This window comes from Cottoperca gobio, chromosome 24, assembly GCF_900634415.1.
Source record: "Cottoperca gobio chromosome 24, fCotGob3.1, whole genome shotgun sequence".
NCBI classification, from domain to species: domain Eukaryota; kingdom Metazoa; phylum Chordata; class Actinopteri; order Perciformes; family Bovichtidae; genus Cottoperca; species Cottoperca gobio.
This window is the reverse complement of record NC_041378.1, coordinates 4,915,137-4,937,088: the sequence shown is the minus strand read 5'-3', so window position 1 is coordinate 4,937,088 and position 21,952 is coordinate 4,915,137. Positions and strand designations below refer to the sequence as shown.

Sequence of the window (21,952 nt, the reverse complement as noted above, 5' to 3'; positions counted from 1 at the left end):
GATAACAGAAGCTTGGCGTCGTCTGTGTCCACGTTTTCCCACAGTGCACCCAGTGCGAGTGTGACGTCTCAGGATCGGACAGCCAGACCTGCGACCTGGAGAGGGAAGTGTGCGCCTGCGCCGATCGAACGGGAAAGTGTAGCTGCAAGGTACAGAACACACTTTACTTTGTGCTTCCCGCGTGATGTTGAAGAGGAATGTGCATCTGAACATTTGAAAACTTCGTTAATAAATGGAAAACATTTGTTTAAATTAATCTTTGTGTCAAACGCAATCATTGAGCTGAATTTAAATATGTTTTAGATAAACTGTCCAACTAGAGAAACGAGGCAGAAGTTCTGCAAAACTATCCAAAATCAAACCGTCAATGGATGTTTTCCTGCAAATGAACAGTGAATTAGTGAGATGCAGTCTGTAAGTCTCTGTCAGGTAACCCGTCCGGTCACCACCGACATCTTGCAGAGGAGCTTTAACTTTTCATAAAGTCATCTTAAAGTCTGAGTGAGTGGATGTGTAAGAAACAGAGAAAAACTGCTATTTATGGCTTTTGAATCCAACCAGGAGACGACGGTTAAGATCTTAAATGTCAATGCAGATTTGAAAACCTCCTGCACATGTTTTTTCTTTATCTGTATATATTAAACCTATACGTATGTGTGTGTGTGTGTTTTATAGTACATATGTGCATGTGTGTTATTTCAGTAAATGTCACAGAAGTGAGTAAGAAGATCATCTCTGCGTGACGTCCTCGATACGCCGGCACACGCACAAATAGATGGATACACACATGTTTTTTTCCTCTGTGTTCTCTAGAAATAAGATAGTGTGTGTGTGTGTGTGTGTGTGTGTGTGTGTGTGTGTGTGTGTGTGTGTGTGTGTGTGTGTGGATGAGTTGTCATCCTCTCTCTTCTATGTTGCTCTTGACAGTCATAATGCACACGGACAGGCACTATACATCCCTATTAAATATGTAATCTAAATAAAATAAAATAAATACAGAAAAAATTGAATTACTGGATTTTTATAGGTGTAAATATTATTTTGACACACACACACACACACACACACACACTCTTCTACCTATATGCACACGTCTAAAACATATTTTACACCTCTCATCCTCACTGTGACAAGTTGATCATATATCTCACACCCACACATCTCATCAATAGATGCTGTCACAGCTCACACACACACACACACACACACACACACACACACACACACACACACACACATGCACCTCGTCAATATACGGCTCGCCCAGACTGGAGACACCTTTCATCTCTGCTGTCACTTGCTGAGCACATTATCTCACATAGACAGCGACAAATGCTAAAACAAAAAATGTTGTGTGCAAACACACACACACGTACACACACACACACACACATGCACACACCTGATTCGAAGCCTGTAATAAGGCTTCAGATCACTGGGTGTCATCTTCACTCTGAACAGGTCGGAGGTTGACTGCCTGTCAATCAATCAGTCATGTGATCTGTCACCTGTCTTTGCTCATCGGTTCTTCCTGCTGTCTGTGACATGGTATAACATGGTTAACTGTCTGTCTGTCTGTCTGTCTGTCTGTCTGTCTGTCTGTGTGTCTGTGTGTCTGTTTATGGAAGTATGTACGTGATATACTTACATTTCCTTATGGCTTTAGTAGCATCACATATCTCTAATACTAGTAGTCCACATTTAAGATGACAGAAACCAAAATGTGTGTTAATTCTGATAATTGATTAATTTGTTTGAAAATCCTTGAAATTCACATCTTCTCGCCTCTCAAATATGAAGGTTTTCTGTGTTTTTTATGATCAAAAATGTAATAACTTTGGATTTTGGACTATTTGGAAGATAAAAAAAGGGATTTTAAATCGTCCCTTTACAGTATGTGGTGGTGTTTCTTTCTTTCAGTATTTAGTGAGACTCAATCATCGAAACAAAAAAACAAATAATTGAAAAATATTCCATAACATAGCATAACATAATGACCTCCTGTTGACGTAACTAAAGATGACGTTTAGGTCCCTTCACTAAACCTTCCCCTCTGTTCTCGCTCCTTACTCACCAACCTGCAGGACGTTTTGACAGAATTCAACATTAATTGGATGATGTTTGTTTGACAGCACTGAGCTTTTTGTTAGCAGAGAGAGAGAAGGCTTCGTCCACAGACCTGTCCACAATCCCACTTTAGACCAGTCGGCTCTCAGCCTATTTACCCACAATGCAGTGAGGTACTTATTTCTACCCTAATGCAACCAACACGAATGCCTCTTCTGTGAAGCATTAGTGTATTTTGATAGCTAAAATATGTGACGCAGTCCAAGTAAAAGTAGTAACCTATTATTATACTATAGACAGAAACTTATGTTAAGATGTAAACGGCTTAAGCGGACCGCAGGTTAGAGAGACACTTTTTCAGCTGGAGGACTTTGGCTCAGACTTTAATCGTCTCTGTCCTGCTGAAGTGTCCTGATGCAAGGTATTAAATCCCACAAGCTCTGCTGCAGGAGTGCTTTCTGACCTCAAGCTGGATAACAAATGTTCCTGTTGTATCAACGGAGCATCACATTGCTATTAATTCCACATAAATTGTTTTTTTTGTTTACCTATCTAGGTTTTTTTGTGACAAGAACAGACAACAGCCAGGGCCATAATATGTAAAGTGAAATGCTAGACCACTAGACCAGAATTTATAAAGACTCACAGAAGTTTACCTCAACTGTGTCTGCTTGCCTGCGTTTGTTGCTTTAGGCAAATGTGGAAGGAGACAACTGCGACCGCTGTAAGCCGGACACGTTTGGGTTGGCGGTGCGAAACCCGCTCGGCTGCAGCAACTGTTACTGTTACGGACTGACGCGCTCCTGCTCAGAGGCGCAAGGACTCATCAGGATGTGGGTGAGTCAACACATCTCAGTTGTTTTAACCTCCTTCCTGCACAAATGTAAGACATTGGCTTCAGTGGAAATGGACCTGGATGGATCTGTCTAGCTATTTACTGTGACTGCGGCAAAACTTTATTTAGACTCCAGCAAATAAAAATATATATAAATATATAGTGAGAGATGAGATCTTGCTCCATCTTGTCCAAAACCCTATAATATAAAGATTATAACGATTAGTTTGTGCTCTCTCTGGTCTCTTGTGTGTTATATCTGTGGATATACAGTATATCTCAAAAGTGAGTACACCCTTTAGATTTTTGCAAATATTCTGTTATATCCTTTCAGGGGATAACATTATCCTACTGAAACTTTGATATAACTTAAAGTAGTCAGTGTGCTGCTTGAATAACAGTATAGATTTATTGTCCTTTGAAAATTACTCAGTACACAGCTGTTAATGTCTAAACAGCTGGCAACAAAAGTGAGTACACCCCATAGTGAACATGTCCTAATTGTGCCCAATGATGTTGTTTTCCCGCCCTGGTGTCATGTGACTCGTTAGTGTTACAAGGATTCAGGTGTAAATGATAAGCAGGGCTGTTAAATTTGGTGTTTTGGGCACAATTCTCTCTGAATGCTGGACAACATGGCACCTCATGGCAAGGAACTCTCTGAGCGGCTGAAAAAAAGGATTATTGCGCTTCACAAAGATGGCCTTGGCTATAAGAAGATTGCCAACACCATGAAAATGAGTTGCAGCACAGTGGCTAAGATCATACAGCGGTTTTCCAGGACAGGTTCCACTCGGAACAGGCCTCGCCAGGGTCGACCAAAGAAGTTGAGTCCACGTGCTCAGCGTCATATCCAGAGGTTGGTTTCCAAAAATAGACGTGCGAGTGCTTCCAGCATTGCTGCAGAGGTTGCAGAAGTGGGATGTCAGCCTGTCAGTGCCCAGACCATACGCCGCACACTGCATCAAATCGGTTTGTATGGCCGTCGCCCCAGACAGAAGCCCCTTCTGAAACCGATGCATAAGAAAGCCCGCAAACAGTTTGCTGAAGATAATGAATCCAAGAACATGAGTTACTGGAACCATGTCCTGTGGTCTGATGAGACCAAAATAAACCTGTTTGGGTCAGATGGTGTCCGGCGTGTGTGGCGGCACCCTGGTGAGGAGTACCAAGACAAATGTGTTTTGCCTACAGTCAAGCATGGTGGTGGCAGCATCATGGTCTGGGGCTGCATGAGTGCTGCCGGCACTGGGGAGCTGCATTTCATTGAGGGACACATGAATTCCAATATATACTGTGACATCCTGCAGCAGAGCATGATCCCCTCTCTTCGGAAACTGGGCCGTAGGGCAGTTTTCCAACATGATAATGACCCTAAACACACCTCCAAGATGACAACGGCCTTGCTGAAGAAGCTGAAGGTTAAGGTGATGGACTGGCCAAGTATGTCTCCAGACCTAAACCCAATTGAGCACATGTGGGGCATCCTCAAGAGGAAGGTGGAGGAGTGCAAGGTGTCCAACATCCGTGCGCTCCGTGATGTCGTCGTGGAGGAGTGGAAGAAGATTCCAGAAGCAACCTGTGCAGCTCTGGTGAATTCCATGCCCAGGAGGGTTAAAGCAGTGCTAGATAACAATGGTGGTCACACAAAATATTGACACTTTGGGCACAATTTAGACATGTTCACTATGGGGTGTACTCACTTTTGTTGCCAGCTGTTTAGACATTAACAGCTGTGTACTGAGTAATTTTCAAAGGACAATAAATCTATACTGTTATTCAAGCAGCACACTGACTACTTTAAGTTATATCAAAGTTTCAGTAGGATAATGTTATCCCCTGAAAGGATATAACAGAATATTCTAAATCTAAAGGGTGTACTCACTTTTGAGATATACTGTAACTAGTAGTTGCCTGTAAGCTGTACTTGCTGTTCACACTCTCTGTGCCAGCTTCCTTGCTGAGACGACACATTTGACAGCTGGCTGCCTACAACTGACTCTGCATTATGCCAAAGTTGTAAGCTTGATGTCCTTCATTTATCACTATATATGGATAATTAGAGGCTTGTTCAAATATTTAAAGTTCTCATTTTACTTGATTTCTGCCCAGTAGACAATCGATGATGCGAACTAGCTGCCAAATTACAGATATAAAGAAGGCGGGGGGGGGGGGGCGCTGATGTTTACAGAGATTAGATGGGTGTGCTGTATTTTTCGGAGATATTGGCAGTTGTTGGATCCGAGCTTGGTTTAAACGGAAATTGTAGTGGCTACATTCTGTGATGATTTCTACTCATGGTGGTTTCAGGAGGAACTGTCAGCAACCTCAGAAGCATCCTGCGGGGGAGAGAGGAGAGACAGAGAGAGGGAGAGACAGAGGGAGAGAGATAGAGAGAGGGATAGAGGATAGAGACGGGAGAGGGAGAGGGGGGGAAAAGAGGGGAGAGAGAGGAAGGGAGAGAAGAAGAGAGATGTGAGATAGGGAAGAGGGAGAGCGTGAGAGATGGGAGAGAGGAACAGAGGTTGAGAGTTAGGGAGAGCTGACACTTCTCTTTGTACTCTGTTCCACCTCTTGAGTTTTCTTTCGCTGTTCCTCTTGCTTCGTCGCTCTTTTTTTCTTTTTTTTTTGTCTGCTCTTCGCTCTCTGTCTCGCTCTCCGCGCTCTCTGCCGCGGGCTCTCTCATCTCGCGCTCTTGCTCGCTCTCGCTCTCTCTCTTTCTTTGGCGGGGGAGCGAGGACTTCCCACACCCCCCCCCCCACCCCCACCGCCACCCGCGCTCTCGGGAGAGCGATCGAGATCTAGAGGGAGAGTAGATCGCGCTAGAGAGCGGGTAAGATAGAGCATCTCTAGCGAAGAGAGTGAGAGGATGGGGAGAAGAGGCTTCACACACACCACACCACCACACCACCCCACACATAGATATACGAGAGATATACCGAGGGAGAGAGATAGAGAGAGAGAGAGGGAGAGAGAGAGAGAGAGATGGAGGGACAGACTTGATGGATTTGAGTTGTCCTTCTTAGAGTCTTAACTCACTCTAAACCACACATTTCAATCTCATGGTGCTCGAAGAGAAGTCAGGAGGTCAACAAAAGCGTCGCTGATCCATCCTGTAGAGTTCCAGGTATTTTACTGGACAAGTAAAAACCTTGCTTTGGCTACTTGAGGAAAGGTCAGGTGACCCACAAAGTAAGTAGCCTTAATCTCCCTCGTAGCCCGACTTCATGTATCTGCCTTTTATACATCAAAATCCACATTGAGCGTTACGGAAACCAAGCTGGTACCATCATAACGGTCGTCCCAGCAAGTTCTCCATTGTTGAGTGGCAGCCTGTTTCTAATGAAGGCCCTTCATCTCAGAAACTGTTGCTAATCGTGCGTTAGACTGCCGTTTCCCGTGGTAACCGCAGAGCTTTCTGACGGAGTGTGGCGAGAGGCTTCATTTGAACTACAAACTTCACTTCATTTATTGTTGACGAGACTTTCTCTCTCTCATTCGAGAGGAGAGAGCGAAGAGCTCTCTCCTCTCTCTATTCTCTCGATTTCTCCTCTCGCTCTCTCTTTCTCTTTCTGCTCTCCCTTCCCTCTGCGCGCTGCTCTCGTCTCTGCCCCTCTCTCCGCAGTCTCTACTCTCTCCCCCCTCTCTCTCTCTCTATTTTGGAGATGTGTTCTCCTAGAGAGCGAGGTGGGTCTCTGGACGATAGACGATAGCGCGAGGGAGCTGGACAGAGAGAGAGCGCGCGCGAGGGGCTCTGACAGATAGAGAGAGAGATAGAGAGAGATGAGTGAGCTAGAGATAGGGAGACTTGGACAGAGAGGGAGAGAGAGGGAGAGCTGGACATAGAGCGAGAGAGAGAGGGAGCTGGGACAGAGAGAGAGAGGGAGAGGGAGCTGGACAGAGAGAGTGAGAGTGAGGGAGAGCTGGACAGAGAGAGAGAGAGAGGGAGAGCTGGACAGAGAGAGAGAGAGAGAGAGAGGGAGAGCTGGACAGAGAGAGAGATGGACAGAGAGAGGGAGAGAGGGAGCGCTGGACAGAGAGAGAGAGAGAGAGAGAGACAGAGAGAGAGACAGAGAGAGAGGGAGGGAGCTGGACAGAGAGAGAGAGGGAGAGAGAGGCGGAGAGAGAGGAGAGAAAGAGAGAGAGGGAGAGAGAGGGAGAGCTTGACAGAGAGAGAGAGGGAGAGAGAGGAGAAAGCTTGCAACAGAGGGAGAGAGAGGGAGAGAGAGAGGGGTCGGGGGGAGAGAGAGGGAGAGAGAGAGGGAGAGCTGGACAGAGAGAGAGAGAGAGGGAGATAGAGACAGAGAGAGAGATAGAGAGCGAGAGAGAGACAGGGAGAGCTGGACAGAGAGTAGTAGATATAGAGTATAGCTATGAGAAGAGATAGCGTGATAGAGATAGACATAGCTAGAGTCGAGATATATAGAGAGCTATTTGAGATCTGCCCTCGCCGAAGAGGTATATATCTTTCTACTCTTTCCAGAGAGAGATCGGCTAAAGCAGGAGGAGAGAGAGAGGCTGGGTCTTGGTGGGGAGAGAGAGGGAGAGAGAGCGAGGGATAGCTGGACGAGAATGAGAGAGAGTGAGATAGATAGGAGAGAGAGAGCGAGAGAGAGGACCAGGGAGACTGGACGAGAGAGAGAGAGAGAGAGAGAAGGAGAGAGAGAGAAGGAAGAATGGAAAGAGTTAATCTGACAAGATAGAGAGAGATCGTACATAGGATATAATTGATATCTTTGACCTAGGAGAATGATAGAGACAGAGATAGAGAGAGGTGAGATTCTGGGACAGATTAGAGATATAGATCTGATAGATGATACATAGATATATAAGAGTTGAGATCTTTACCTAGGTGAGAGAGAGACATAGAGATAGATATTACAGATAGATAGATGTAGATCTTGACAGATATATATATAGGACATGATAGAACAGAGATAGCTATATATATCGGGCAGAGAGAGAGAGACAGGCAGAAAAAATGGAGAGTTTATTGGAAAGAGGGAGATTTTCTCTGAACCACTGAATCGTGAGATTGCACTGAGTGGAGTGGGACACACACACAAACACACACACCCTATCTAGACACCATACACATACACTAAAAACTCAGTACACATGCCTTCACATACACAAACACACGAAACCTCACACTACAGGGGATTACATGGAGGTTAGGGGAGAGGCACACACACACACACACACACACACACACACACACACACACACACACACAAATGGCCTTTTTTGCGATATTTAGCTTTGATGGGAGAACTTTGCGTGTGATTGGACCACTATTTACTTGTTGTTTAATACTGGTGTAAAGATCTGCACTCATATAATAAAGTAAAAATCTTTAAAGAACGGAGATAAGATGGAAAGCACTGATACGCTGAGAACTCTACTCTTAAAGAAGAGAGAAGTGCCAACGAGAAACCAGCTTCAGTTGCTAAATGTTTGGAAATCATTTCACTTTAAGTAAAACTGGAGCTAGTTTTCATTCCATGTGTGACTGCCTCTGTATTATGCAGCCAGTCCAAGCTAAAGTAACTTCATAGATAGAAAGCACTCTTCTATAATGCCTCAGATATTATTCACACAATATCAACATATCAGCTGGAATACAGCGACGGAGAGACGGAGAGATCCAGGCTCCAGCAGATGAATCTATTTTTAAATCAGTCCACTCAACCACAAACCACAGTCAATAATAAACCCTGATATTATTCAAGTGATATTAAAAAGATCAACACAGAAAGTGTGAGACAGAGAGAATGATGAAGAAAGGCTAGATGTCTCTTGCTCTCTGGTGTGTGAGTCATATTTGAGTTATTACTGACATCAGTTTCAAGTTGTATTCAGAATGGGAAGACGTTTACATTGGAAATCACAACTGAAGATTGATCCTTGATGGAAAGCAACACAAATTGGCTTGACCACTTACTAACTTAAAAAGTACAACACAATATATTTTTCTTTTTATATATTTTATTTTTTATTTTTTTATATGTAAATATATATATATATATATATAATTATATATATTTTATATATAATATATAGTTTATATATAAAAATATATTTATATAAAATAAATATATATATATATAAAATATATATATATATATATATATATATATATAATATTTTATATAAAAAAATAAAAAATATATATTTTTTTTATATATATAAATATATATATAATATAAATATATAGGAGTGGGAGGAGGAGGAGAGAAAGAGAGTCAGAGAGAGAGGGCGGGGAGAGAGAGAGAGGTCGGGGAGAGAGAGAGAGGGAGGGAGAGGGAGAGAGAGGGCGGGGGAGAGAGAGAGAGAGAGAGGGCGAGGGAGAGAGAGAGAGAGGTCATGGGAGAGGGAGGGAGAGAGAGAGATAGGAGAGAGATAGGAGGGAGAGAGAGATTGGGAGAGAGGGAGGGGGAGAGAGAGAGAGGCGGGGAGAGAGAGAGAGAGAGGGCGGGGGAGAGAGGGAGAGAGAGAGATCGGAGGGAGAAGGAGAGGGAGAGAGAGAGATTGAGACAGAGAGAGAGATTGAGAGAGAGAGAGGGAGGGAGAGAGAGAGAGATTGAGAGAGAGAGGGAGGGAGAGAGAGAGAGATGAGAGGAGAGGGAGGGAGAGAGAGAGATTGAGAGAGAGAGAGGGAGAGAGAGAGGGAGAGACTTGATGGATTTGAGTTGTACTCCTTCGTAGAGTCTTAACTCACTCAAAGAGACGTTTTGCTGCATATTTTGTGCAAAATTTTAAAAAGTTATTTTATTAATTTCTTTTTTTAGGATCAAATGTCACACATTTGTGGGAGTACAAACAATGCAGTGTTCGGTTACACAGCACGTACTGTGACTCCAGCAACAGGAATGCTACTAAATGCCTTCAGATTGAGCTGAAGAGCAAATATCTCTGTCTATTCAATAACAAACCGCTATCTTCAGACTTCCTTTTGGAGATGACAATGCATTTAGTAAAATAATCAAATATCTCCATTAAAGGTGCCACTTGGCTGTTTTGTAGAGCTACATAGATCCAGCCTCATTAGTTAGGATATTCCGCAGTCCTCTTGTGCCCACAGATGAAACAAGTACGTCCAACTTTCTGTAACAAGATAGAAGCCTCCGACAAAAAAATTCATTTGAAATCGATGTCTACCAAAGTCAAAGAGCGGCGAGGGGAGGGGCGTTGTTTGAGTCGCATCATTAGGATGTGAGGAAAGAGAAGATTGTGCGACTAAATGAGAAAAGAAAGACTCTTGATGCTACACTCGTGACTCCTACACTCCTCAATTACAGGTCTGTGTAATGGTTTGACACATAACTTTTTATTTAGTTCAATTAGGATTTCGCCATTCATCCCCCCCCCCCCCCCACCCCCCCCGCACATGCTGCATCGGGCTCAGTGTGTGTCAAGTACTGCATAGACCCAGTTCAAACCTGAAGGCAGCATGACTTGGGATTAATCTACAAGGATCGACGTGCATCACATTAATATTGTCATCATTGTTGTGCGTCCTAGTTAGCGCTGAAGCCCGATCAGACGGTGCTCTCCCTGGTGGATAAATCCAACACCGTGGAGACGAGGAGCGGAGTGAGCTTCCAGCACCCGGAGATCCTCGCTCGCACAGAGCTGGGCACCTCCACGCTCTCTGAACCCTACTACTGGAAACTCCCGGAGCAGTTCAGAGGCTCTATGGTAGGAAGACTCGTCCTCTCGTTGTTTGTGATTTCTTCATTATATACGTTTGTGTTTTGTCACGTGTCTCGAGAACGCCGTCAATCAGTCCTCTTACGTCTCTCTCTAGATCACAGCATATGGTGGGCAGTTGAAATATGAAGTGTTCTACGAGGCCCGAGAGGAAACTGGTCCTTCCTCCAATGAACCCCAGGTCATCGTTAAGGGCGGTCCGAACCGCAACGTGGTGATGACGCGTCACATGCCGGGACTGCAGATTGGTCACATCACCCGCCACGAGATCGACATGACAGAGGTAGGGAGGCTTTAGATCGAATTGGGATGTTGAGAAATAATGGAAGACGTATGAAGGTCTGCACACTGGAGCTCTCTTAGGTGCAATTTATTAGCACATCTAAAAGTTATGAGTTATAGAAATAACTTCTTCTATTAAATAGCAACAAAGTAATGGAGCTAAAGCGCATATTGATCGCACTTATGTTTGGCGAGCTCTGTCGGTCAATACAAACAGGGTCTATTACATTGGTAATACACTGCAGTGGTGAAATTGATTTGTCAGTGTGTTTAATGTGTGTGTGTGTGTGTGTGTGTGTGTGTATACAGCATGAGTGGAAGTACGCAGATGGCAGGTCCATGACTCGAGAGGACTTCATGGATATTTTGTTCTATGTGGACTACATCCTAATTAAGGCATCACACGGCAAATTGATGAGACACAGCCGGTAAAACACACACACACACACACACACACACACACACACACACACAGTGGCATGCACCTCCACACAGTGTGGGCCACTTTTAAATATGACATTTGAAAGCTGAATAAAGGATAAACTGAGGGGATAAAAAGCTCTGTTTTCACTTGTATCTCAAGGTGTAATGAATTATTCTCTATTAAAGGCAGACACATTTGAGCCTGCTGCAAGTCATCATCATCATCATCGTTGTGTCTAAATAAATGTGTATATCTTTGACATGATGGAAGACAATTGTCTTATTTTCAGACTTTCCAAACGTACCAACAAACCAGTGCCAATAGAAACTCAAAAGGAAACATTGGTGATCTTATGACGCAGTTGTTTTAATGGATTTGATTTGACGTTTCTCTCTCCCAGTATTTCAGAAATCAGTCTCACAGTGGCCGAGGAAGGCCGACCAACCAAAGAGAGCGAGAAAGCACATCAGATAGAAAAGTGCGAATGTCCACTCGGATACTCTGGACTTTCCTGCGAGGTGGGCGCTCAACTGAACACATGCATGCACACACACATGAGTACACACACACCGCAGCATGGGAAGTTTTCCAAAGGTGTTCGTAAGAGATCAGTTATCAGTACTGTGCAAGTGCAAATGCGAAACGACTGCATTTTAAAGGAAAGATATCAACAGTAATTGATAAAGATGCATTAAGAAAACAATTGTAACTAAAGAAACATACTGAGCAGGATATTTTACAATTGATAAAATTGCCAGTCAGCGCCCTCTAGTGGACAAACAATGTGATGACAACGCAGTTTCTAAAACAAAAAGACGGAAACATGTCTTTGATGAGCTAAAGTGTTCTTCTAATATCTAATATCATCTTTCAATATGTTGGTAGAAGCTAAGAGAAATGTGGAGGGTGTTTACAAAATAGCCAGAGATCATCACTTACACTTACAACGCCAACAGTGAAATGTAGAAAATATAAAAGATGAAAGATATTTAGAATATTAACGAAACGAAACTAAAAACAATCCAACAATACGAACATGAGTGACAGAGTCTGCTCTTTGTCTGCTGCCTTCAGGGTAAACATGGAGGTCACAGACTCGGCTTTCAATAGTATCTCACAAGTTTCCAATTTACATTTAGTTCAGAGTTTTAAGCCTCCGCGACGCCTTTCAGACTCTCGTGTGTTTTTTTTATTTCATTTTTTTTATGTAAGCAGGATTAAGCCTCACTGAGCGTCTCTTCCACTCAGTTGTGATTTTGTCAAAGCAATTGACTTCCAGCTCCTTCTCTTAAGCCACAGAAATCATATAGCAGTGACTCAATCTTTACTTTAATGAGGATTTTGTAGAGGCAGCTTATGATACACAGATGCAACAATTCTGGGCAATTCCGCTGGATGGCGGCGCCTGAGAGTCATTTAGGTGTTATTGTGTTAATCTCAAAGGGACACACGAGTTGCCAGCAAACTTTTAACGGTATTTTTCAACCTCTGTTTCACTTTGTCGTTTGCTACTTGGAGTGCAGAGGAGCAGACATCTATATTGCCGGGGAAAAAAAATTAGAAGTGTACATAATTTAGAAGCTACAGATACTGTTGAAACAGCCGCCAAATGGAAGCCAAATAGCAAGCGGTAGCTAAACTTGAAATGTTCAGGTCGTGGAGGTCTTGGCTGACAGATGGCCATTCTATTTGTAGCTGCCGTCGTTGTTAATAAAGTATTTTTAAACGGGCGTTTAGCGCTCGCAGAGGGAACAGATGGCTCTTTAAATGGACTCCATTAATTATTACTGAACAGGAGAGAGAGGGAGAGAGTTACCTTGCATGCATCTGTGTGTGCGTTTATCTGACTGTTTTTTTGTGTGTGTGTGTGTGTGTGTGTGGTGGGGGGGGGGGGGGGTTGTGAGCAGGTCTGGGAGGGTGTGTGTGATCAAAAGTTACTGAAGAGAATAACTCTTAATTGTGTGTATGTGTGTGAAAGAGAGAGTGGTCAACAGTTGCCTTGAGAAACAACAAATGTGTGTGTGTGTGTGTGTGTGTGTGTGTGTGTGTGTGTGTGTGTTCTAATATCATGCAAAGTGTGGGATTACTATGAGAACACTTGCTATCAGCAGTCTTGTATTTCTGTCTTTTAGCTTTAAATAAAAATTAAAATCTCTAAACTCATTATTCCTCTCTGTCTGTCTCTGTCTCTCTCTGTCTGTCTGTCTCTCTCTCTGTCTCTCTCTCTCTCTGTCTGTCTGTCTGTCTCTCTCTCTCTGTCTCTCTCTCTGTCTGACTCTCTCTCTCTCTGTCTGTCTCTGTCTGACTCTCTCTCTCTCTGTCTGTCTGTCTCTCTCTCTCTATCTGTCTGTCTGTCTGTCTGTCTGACTCTCTCTCTCTCTGTGTCTGTCTCTCTCTCTCTCTCTCTGTCTGTCTGTCTGTCTGTCTGTCTGTCTGGAGGACTCTCTCTCCTCTCTCGTCTCTCTCTCTCTCTCTATGTCCTGGCTCTCGGAGAGAGAGAGAGGGACTCTCTCTAGATCTCTCTCTCTCACTCTCTTCTGAGAGATATAGCGGTCGAGGCTCTCTCTGTACTAATGTAGCTCTCTGTCTCTCTTCCTCTCTCTCTCTCCTCTCTCGTCTCATATCTCTCTCCTCTCTCTCTCTCTCTCTCTGTATGCAGGAGTGTGCTGCGGGTTTCTACCGTCTTCGTGCCAGTTCCATGGCATCTGCTCCAGCGTCCAGAGTGCCAACCGCTGCCGGCATGGGCAGCTGTGTTCAATGCCAATGCAGTGGGCACTCTTCCACCTGTGACCCTGAGACATCCATATGCCAGGTGTGTGTGTGTGTGTGTGTGTGTGTGTGTGTGTGTGTGTGTGTGTGTGCGCGCGCATGTGTGTGTATGTTTGTTCTGCCACTGGAGACCCTCATACAGCCATATGCCAGGTAGCTTCTGGTGAAGAGAGTGAGGTGAGAGAGAGAATAAAGTGTGTGTGTGTGTGTGTGTGTGTTGGGAGGAATGTCAGGTACTGTAATTAGCCCTGCAATAATTAACGACCCCGGGGCTCATTCATATTTTGTGTAATTTCCTCTCCTCTGGATCTGACCCAACGCTGATCCTTACTTGAGAGAGGGTGGAGATGATGATCCTATCAGAAAACCTACAATTAGACGCACATTAAGGAAAATAAATCTGACTCAACAGTCACTGATCAGCACATTCCAGCTGGGACAATAATGTCCACACAAACTGCTGTATGTTTACATTTTCTGCTCAGAAACAAACCGTTGAGGTTTGAGTCGGCCATCTTAATTATTAGTGCGAGGAAATGAAATTCCAAAACCGTCCTTCCTTACCTTCCTATGTGTTGATAGTGTTTGTTTCCAAGATATTCTGCCCGTGTCCTTCTCACAGCTGGTGGCTTGTGAGATGAATCTGCACACGTTGTTAGTCACTTCCAGCCGTAGTCGTAGTGAGTCCCCATCTGAAGACCTCGGCCTGGGGAGCAGTCGGTCACATGCTGCCCACAGGTCACCGCTCACATTTGATCTGTAAGAGCTCTGGCAGAATGTCACTATTTTGCCATGATTTTATGGCCACTGTTAGAAAAATCCATCAACTGAGATTTATTTTTGGACTGTTTATGAGGACCTATTTAATTATGCGGCATAAACACTTGTAAACAAACTCTAAAAGATGCTGGCAGCTGCATTTTCATGGAGTCTTTTCAGAAAATTGATACCCTTTTTTTATGTTAAGTATTCAAGACTTGAAATATGGCAGGTAGTGCAAGTGGCTCACCTTCCCTTATTTAATAACTGCAGCAGTATTACATCTTTGCTTTTTGGAAAGCCGGTTTGTAAAGAAATAATACCACCAAGCGTCCAATGTAGCTCAATTATTGATCAATTATTGTCGCTGGAGGTTGAGTGCTGGATTTGGTGTTCGGTCACGACGGAGGAGTGTGACTCTCTTACTGACTGAAGAGCATATAAACAGGACAACTAAATGGATCGGCAATTATGTGAAGTGTTTTTTCCCGTATTGTTCACTCTGGTTAATTTAATTTGGAACGTCACCGGCTAAATGGAACATTTCATTCCACTAATAATCAAAAACAAAAGGGAAACAACACGCCCAATGCAAACGGCTTGTTCTTTAAGTATTCTGGCTGACGGTATGGATTTTAAACAGTAATTATTAAACATTCATGTACCATGAGATCATCTAGTCCTAGGTGATGAACTCAAATTCTATTATCAGCGCAGTTGTGAGAGACAAATGTCGGCTGCAATCAGCCTTAAAGTCACTAAGTGCTAACGTGTACTTGTTTCCCCTCCGCTGTTCTCCGCTTTCTAATTGTTTATTTCTCCTTTTCCTCATTTCTATCCAATCTCCTGTTTTTTATCCGCCATTTTCATCCCTTAAATTCTCTTTCTTTTCTTCTTTTCCTTCAGTTCTCTCGTTTTTCTTTTCCCCAATCTTCCTCTGCACCCCCTTTCCTTCTTTCTTTCTCACCTCTCCTTAATTTCTCTAGTTTTGCCAATTTGTTTCTCTCCCTTCTTACTTCTCCCCTCCCTCTTCTCCTGTGTTTGATTTCTGTCTCTCTCTGCCTCCTAGGCATTTATTCCTCGCCCTTTTCCATCTCGCTCTCCATAACGGCGTCATTAGCATTTTCTATCCGAGCGGGCTAAATTGAAAATGCTAAACGAGTTTGCTTCTTTGGTAATTAGTGGTAACGAGGAACACAGGAAGTTAATGGAAATGACTTGCCTCGTTAGAAGGCAACTTCCTGTTGGACTGATTGAAGATCCCATTTTCAACAAACTAGGCGAACACATAAGACTGAACCCTGGGGATATGAAAGAGCTGAGTGTTTGTGTACAGTATATAATACAATTGTGAGTTTACATTGTGTGTGTGTGCGCCCATCTGTGAGCATGTGTGTTTTTTTGTATGCAGGGTTACATATTGTGGAAATGTACTGTATAAACACACTGCGTTTTTGCAAAGGTTTGTGCGTTAGGCTGTATACTAAGCATAGCCAAACAATAAGCTGAAAACACTCAATATAAATATATAATAATATATTTTGGATATAGTTATAGTTCGCTAGCTGGACGCTGCTGTGCACCCTGTCATAAATAGTCCAAGGTGTGTGTGTGTGTGTGGTGTGAGAGAGGAGAAAGAGTGAGTGAGAGAGAAAGAGAGAGAGTGTGAGAGAGAAAGAGAGAGTGTGTGAGAGAGAGCGAGAATGAGTGAGAGATTGTGAGCTACAGAGAAAGAGTTTGAGAGTGAGTGAGAGAGAGTGAGTGTGAGAGATTGTGTGAGTGAGAGAGTGAGAGTGAGTGAGAGAGAGAGCGAGAGTAGTGAGTGAGTTTGAGAGAGTGAGTGAGAGAGAGGATAGCGAGAGTGAGTGAGAGAGAGAGAGTGAGTGAGTGAGAGAGTGAGTGAGTGTGAGAGAGAGAGTGAGTGTGAGAGAGAGAGAGTGAGTGAGAGAGAGAGTGAGAGAGAGTGAGGTGAGAGAGTGAGTGTGTGAGAGAGTGAGTGTGTGAGAGAGGAGGAGAGAGTGAGTGTGAGAGAGTGAGTGAGTGTGAGAGAGTGAGTGTGAGAGAGAGTGAGTGTGAGAGAGTGAGTGAGTGTGAGAGAGAGAGTGTGAGAGAGAGTGAGTGAGTGTGAGAGAGAGAGTGAGAGAGAGTGAGTGAGAGAGAGTGAGTGAGTGTGAGCGAGTGAGTGAGTGAGTGTGAGAGAGAGAGTGAGTGTGAGAGAGTGAGAGAGAGAGAGTGAGAGAGAGTGAGAGAGAGAGTGAGTGAGTGTGAGAGAGAGAGTGAGAGAGAGTGAGAGAGAGAGAGAGAGAGAGAGAGTGAGTGAGTGAGAGAGTAAGAGAGTGTGTGAAGGCCCTAGCGTGGCTCAGAAACTGGGTGGTGAAAAGAAATGAGCAACGACTTCCCTGCTGCTCCGGTCGCGCTGCTCATCGCTGCAGAAGCAGCTGTGATCTCTCCGGGTCGTTCCCAGTGACGGTCTGGATGTGTGAATCTGTATGCACGTAAAGACAGCGACAGCTCATTCAAGTTTTTCCTGGAAAGTGAAAGTTACCTGATTTTTCATATATTTATGTCGGTAGAAAGAAGGAATCTAAGAGAACAGGAGCTCTTGACTTTGAAGAGACTTGAACTGAAATGACATTTCACTAACCCTGAGTTTACCACCTGCCATCAAAAGTCCCACTATTATCCAAAATGGTGAAGTGAACGGACAGCGGGTAATAATATCAGCATGCCACTATTTTTCTTTTTTACACACGTCATCGAATGTCAGTGAAAATCCACCAGTGGTGCCAGGATAATTATCTCGCTTGCCAAAAAACAAGCCTCCCCAATGCCACTGTCGGTAATCAAGGAGGGGAGGATGGGTGACCCCGTCCGTCGTCTTTTCAATTATTCACTGTGAAATTGAGACAAGGAGACATATACAAGGGATTGTACTCAAACAAATCTGGTGTCTCGTTTTCATTGTGCCACTGGCAATATTCAAATACAACACGCAGATAACAGTGTAGCTGTTAATTTAATTAGAATTTTTTTTTTAAGGATGAAAAGCTTTCTGGATAAGCAGAAAGTGTTTTTTATTTTTTATTTTTTTTTGCAATTGTGTTACAGCTGCTCACACAATCAAACTCTGCTGTTGCACACAGAAGTCCTGCTGGTGGAGGATGATGGGAAATGTAACTCCTGCACATCAGGGTTAGAGTCATGGTTGGGTTAGAGGATGAATGAAAGACGATGCAGCGTCTTCACAAATATAACATTAATTTCATTTGTGTGTGTGTGTGTGTGTGTGTAGAACTGCCAAGACAACACAGAGGGTGATCAGTGTGAACGCTGCGCTCCAGGATTCTATGGTGTGGTCCGAGGTTTACAGAACGATTGTAAACCCTGCGCCTGTCCCCTCACCAACCCAGAGAACAAGTAAACCTTTTCTGTATTTACTCATCTCTTTCTTTCTTTTTGTCCAGATGTTCTCCACAAATGATCATGATTCAAATATGCATCGCATTATCATATGTCTAAGTCGTTCTCTAAAACACTTTAATGCTCATTTCTGTTGTTTTCTCTGAGTTTTCTTTAACGTGTAAAATGATGGAACTGTGGAAATGTAGTTTCAGTCCAACCTGTGTGACGGAGGGATACGATGACTACCGCTGTACCAGCTGTCCTGAGGGGTATGAGGGCAAATACTGTGAGAGGTAAGACACAGAAGATCATAATCTCCCTGTAATTATTACACAAGTTACAAGAAATCATGGCATTTTAATATAGGATGATGAATAAAACTGCCCATGACGTAGTATGCTACATGAAAACCTCTGGTGGGGACTGTGTGTGTGTGTGTGCGTGTGTGCGTGCGTGCGTGCGTGCGTGTGTGTGTGTGTTGTAGCAGTCTTCCTTCGAAGGTCTTTATGTGTTCAGACACAAATGGAATCTTCTAAATGCGAGCAGCTACATCGGTCGTGACTTCTTTCCTCCTTCCTGTCGTCCCCCTGCCCAGGTGTGCTACTGGTTACCATGGTAACCCGCAGATGCCTGGCGGCCAATGCGAGGAGTGTAAGTGTTCCTTGTGGGGGGCGCTGCCCGGACCATGTGACCCGGTCTCAGGCCAATGCCGTTGCAGGGTCGGGGCATCGGGGAAGTCGTGTGACCAGTGCATGGACAGGCATGTGTGTGGACCAGCTGGGATCATCTGTAAGACTAACACGTTTAATCTATTGTTGGTGCTCCTTTGTGTTCTTTTTTTTAGCTTTCTCTGTATTCAGGGTGTGTTTTGGTCAAAACATGAGTTTAGAGCTTATGTTAAAGTTATAAAACAAACAGGAAGTATTAAATCTTAGTGCCTAAACTTTAAATAGAAAAGGAATAGAAGCAGAAATCATTATCGACGCCTCTTTGACTGGTCTCCAACAACAGAAGCGACCTCAAAAAGGATCCCAGGACTTACATTTGCTACGCCAGATCATAGCAAGAACAGCACATCTCCAGTTTACTGCTACACACATCCTCTCTTGTCTGCTTACCTCTCCAGAGGCCCACTACCCAGCACTGTCGTCTGATGTTGTGATTCTTGCTTAATTTGGCGACGAAATGCAAATGAGCTGCCTTTTTCCTCAGGTTGCCATGGGAGACAGGGAATCGTGGCAGAAGTCAGATTGAAGTAATTTGGAAAATAATTTCAATGTAATTTGGAGCTAATTTAAACTTAATACGGCCATAATGGCACGGCCAATTCGGTGCCATTAGCATGACTCGAAGTAAGAGAATATAAAAGGAAAAGGTTGTGAGACTGAAGGCTGATGTGAAATTGCTGCCGTCAGGTCAGAGAGGAAATTGCTTGCTCTGGTCTTTATGTGTTCAGACACAAAGCGTGTGTTCATAAATTGGCAGCGCGAGTGCCGCGGTGCACCCTGACACCAAACCGGTCGCCTCCACGTCAAGACTATAATCACAAGTCCTGATGGTTTACACAGAGTGGAGCGTTCAGACTGCCGTGCACTTGCTGAAGAGTGATTGCACTGTACGCTCTGCCCTTTTTCTCCCGTCCTATCGGACGCCACCGAGCGCTTTGGGAGTCGGCGGGCTTGAATGAGGGAAATGCAGATAGCGTCTCACGTCTACCGTGTTGCATCATTTGGATTGAAATGCAGCTAAATTATGCGATGGCACTGGTTGCATTATTGAATGCATCCACATTATGTTAGAAATTCAATTTGTTTCAGGATGAAGCGTACAGAAAGTGTTATGACCTCAGGGAAGTAGAAATACATTAGCTTATAAATAGAATGAATAATCATAACCATAGGCCGTTTGCACATCATGTGCGTCCATGATCTCTCTATATTTAGTTTGATTTAATTACATTCTTTGAGGTACCAGTTGCCATCTGAACTTAAAGTGTGTCGACTTAAAGGCAGGTTTATTTTCCCATCGTCAACACGATGTCTGTGCTGTAGCACGACCTGGACGAACACGAGCTGGACTCATAGTCACCATGCAAAGTATCTTGGAGCAGAACAAGTTTAAACGGCACAATAACAATGATGTGATGCCCTACCTGCAGAAACTTTCTACAAAGCTCACACCAAACGTTTAGGAGCTGTAAGTTACCGTCTCAGGTGTGTATCATGGCACGTGTCTGTTGTGCATGTGTGTTTGACAGTGTGCTAAACTGAGCATAACATAATCCTTGACACTCTATGGGCTTCTATGGTTGTGATACTTCATATGAATAATACATCATCGGACAGAACAATGTACATTACGGTGGCTCTAGCTTCCTCTGTTGCAGCTCAGCTCAACTGTTCCTCTTAACGTCTGAGTTTAAATCCGTGCAGTAAGATTGATGATAACAAATAACGGTTTCGTTCAACTGCATTTCCATTTTAAGCAATGAAGTTTTCCGACTGTTCAGCCTTAATTAGCTTTGAAATGAAAGTCATTGTGTTGGTCAATCATCCTGCATCATGTTGCCTACACCCACCTTTAACATCTAAAAGCCACCTGAGAGGTTATGATGACTTTGTTTTTGGTCATGTTCTTGTTTTTGACAGTAATGTGTGTCATTATATAAAATGTGACATGAAAACTTAATCAAAGTAAAACATCATCTGAACAACAACTCAGTAATTCCATCTTGTGTAAAAGCCTCTAAACTAAAAGCTCATTTGAGAATCTGTGGCCCGTCTTTCCAAAGAGTGTGAGGCTCTTTGTGTGTAATCACAGTGTAGTACAGGAGGTTTCACGCTTTGTGGAAGTTAGTGATTACAATGTTTTGTCAATGGGATTCTTGAATGGCTTGGATGTGACAAACTAGCTATTTACTCCCACACACAATGTGCTGTACCTTTACTGTACCTGTGTGTGTGTGTGTGTGTGTGTATGCATGTGCAATGCATCGATGCATTCTTGTATTTGTGTTCTTTGGTTTTGTCAGAGATTGATAGAGTAAAGACTGTTTTTATTTTATTTAATTCATCTTTGATTTCCCTTGTCAGAAATTTTAATGTCTGCAATAAATCAGCCTCGGGCTGTACTGGAGAGGGGAAGAAACATTCACACGGGCAAAAAAAATGTGCATGCGCCCATCAGAGTGAATCCCCTGGTGTGTTTGTGCGTTCGTTTGTGTGTTTTTAGCCTGCAGTGTGTGTACTCATAATAGGTGTGTTTGCCTCTCTGTGCTGAATTTCATGCATCGGCAGCCCTGTCTTCTCTGATGCCAGAGTCACTTAAACACAAGCAGTCACTGCGATCACACACTGTTGTGTTTACAGACTCACAAATAAGTCAGAGAAACACACGCCCAGTAGTAAAATACACATATAGAGTTCTTCTTCCAACATGTACATTCACACACACACACAAAACCAAGCAAAGCGTCTGTGAACTTCTCTAATAGATTGATTTGGCCTCATTACACTCAAGCTGCGTCTAACGTTGTGTTTTATATCTGTTTCTCTAGCCTGCGATGATGTGTGCTCGGGTCTGTTGATCAGCGACATGGAGCGCCTGTATCGCATCATCACTGAGGTCACCCTGACCACACCCCTCCCACCGCCTTATAAGGTGTTGTACCGCTTCGAGAACATGACAGAAGAACTCAAGGT

At 43.7% G+C, this 21,952-nt stretch overlaps 1 protein-coding gene across 4 annotated transcripts in view; it reads left to right on the top strand.

Annotated features, from left to right (window-relative positions):
- lama2 (laminin, alpha 2) overlaps positions 1–21,952 on the top strand; it is a 146,860-nt gene that overhangs the window by 87,344 nt on the left and 37,564 nt on the right. For all 4 annotated transcript variants that reach the window (XM_029462753.1, XM_029462752.1, XM_029462751.1 and 1 more), the window contains 11 exons: positions 45–149; positions 2,761–2,904; positions 10,427–10,603; positions 10,713–10,898; positions 11,207–11,325; positions 11,722–11,839; positions 13,981–14,133; positions 18,142–18,266; positions 18,458–18,544; positions 18,847–19,040; positions 21,808–21,950. In XM_029462753.1, the coding sequence (XP_029318613.1) occupies positions 45–149; positions 2,761–2,904; positions 10,427–10,603; positions 10,713–10,898; positions 11,207–11,325; positions 11,722–11,839; positions 13,981–14,133; positions 18,142–18,266; positions 18,458–18,544; positions 18,847–19,040; positions 21,808–21,950 (1,551 nt within the window). The remainder of the gene's footprint in view (positions 1–44; positions 150–2,760; positions 2,905–10,426; positions 10,604–10,712; positions 10,899–11,206; positions 11,326–11,721; positions 11,840–13,980; positions 14,134–18,141; positions 18,267–18,457; positions 18,545–18,846; positions 19,041–21,807; positions 21,951–21,952) is intronic.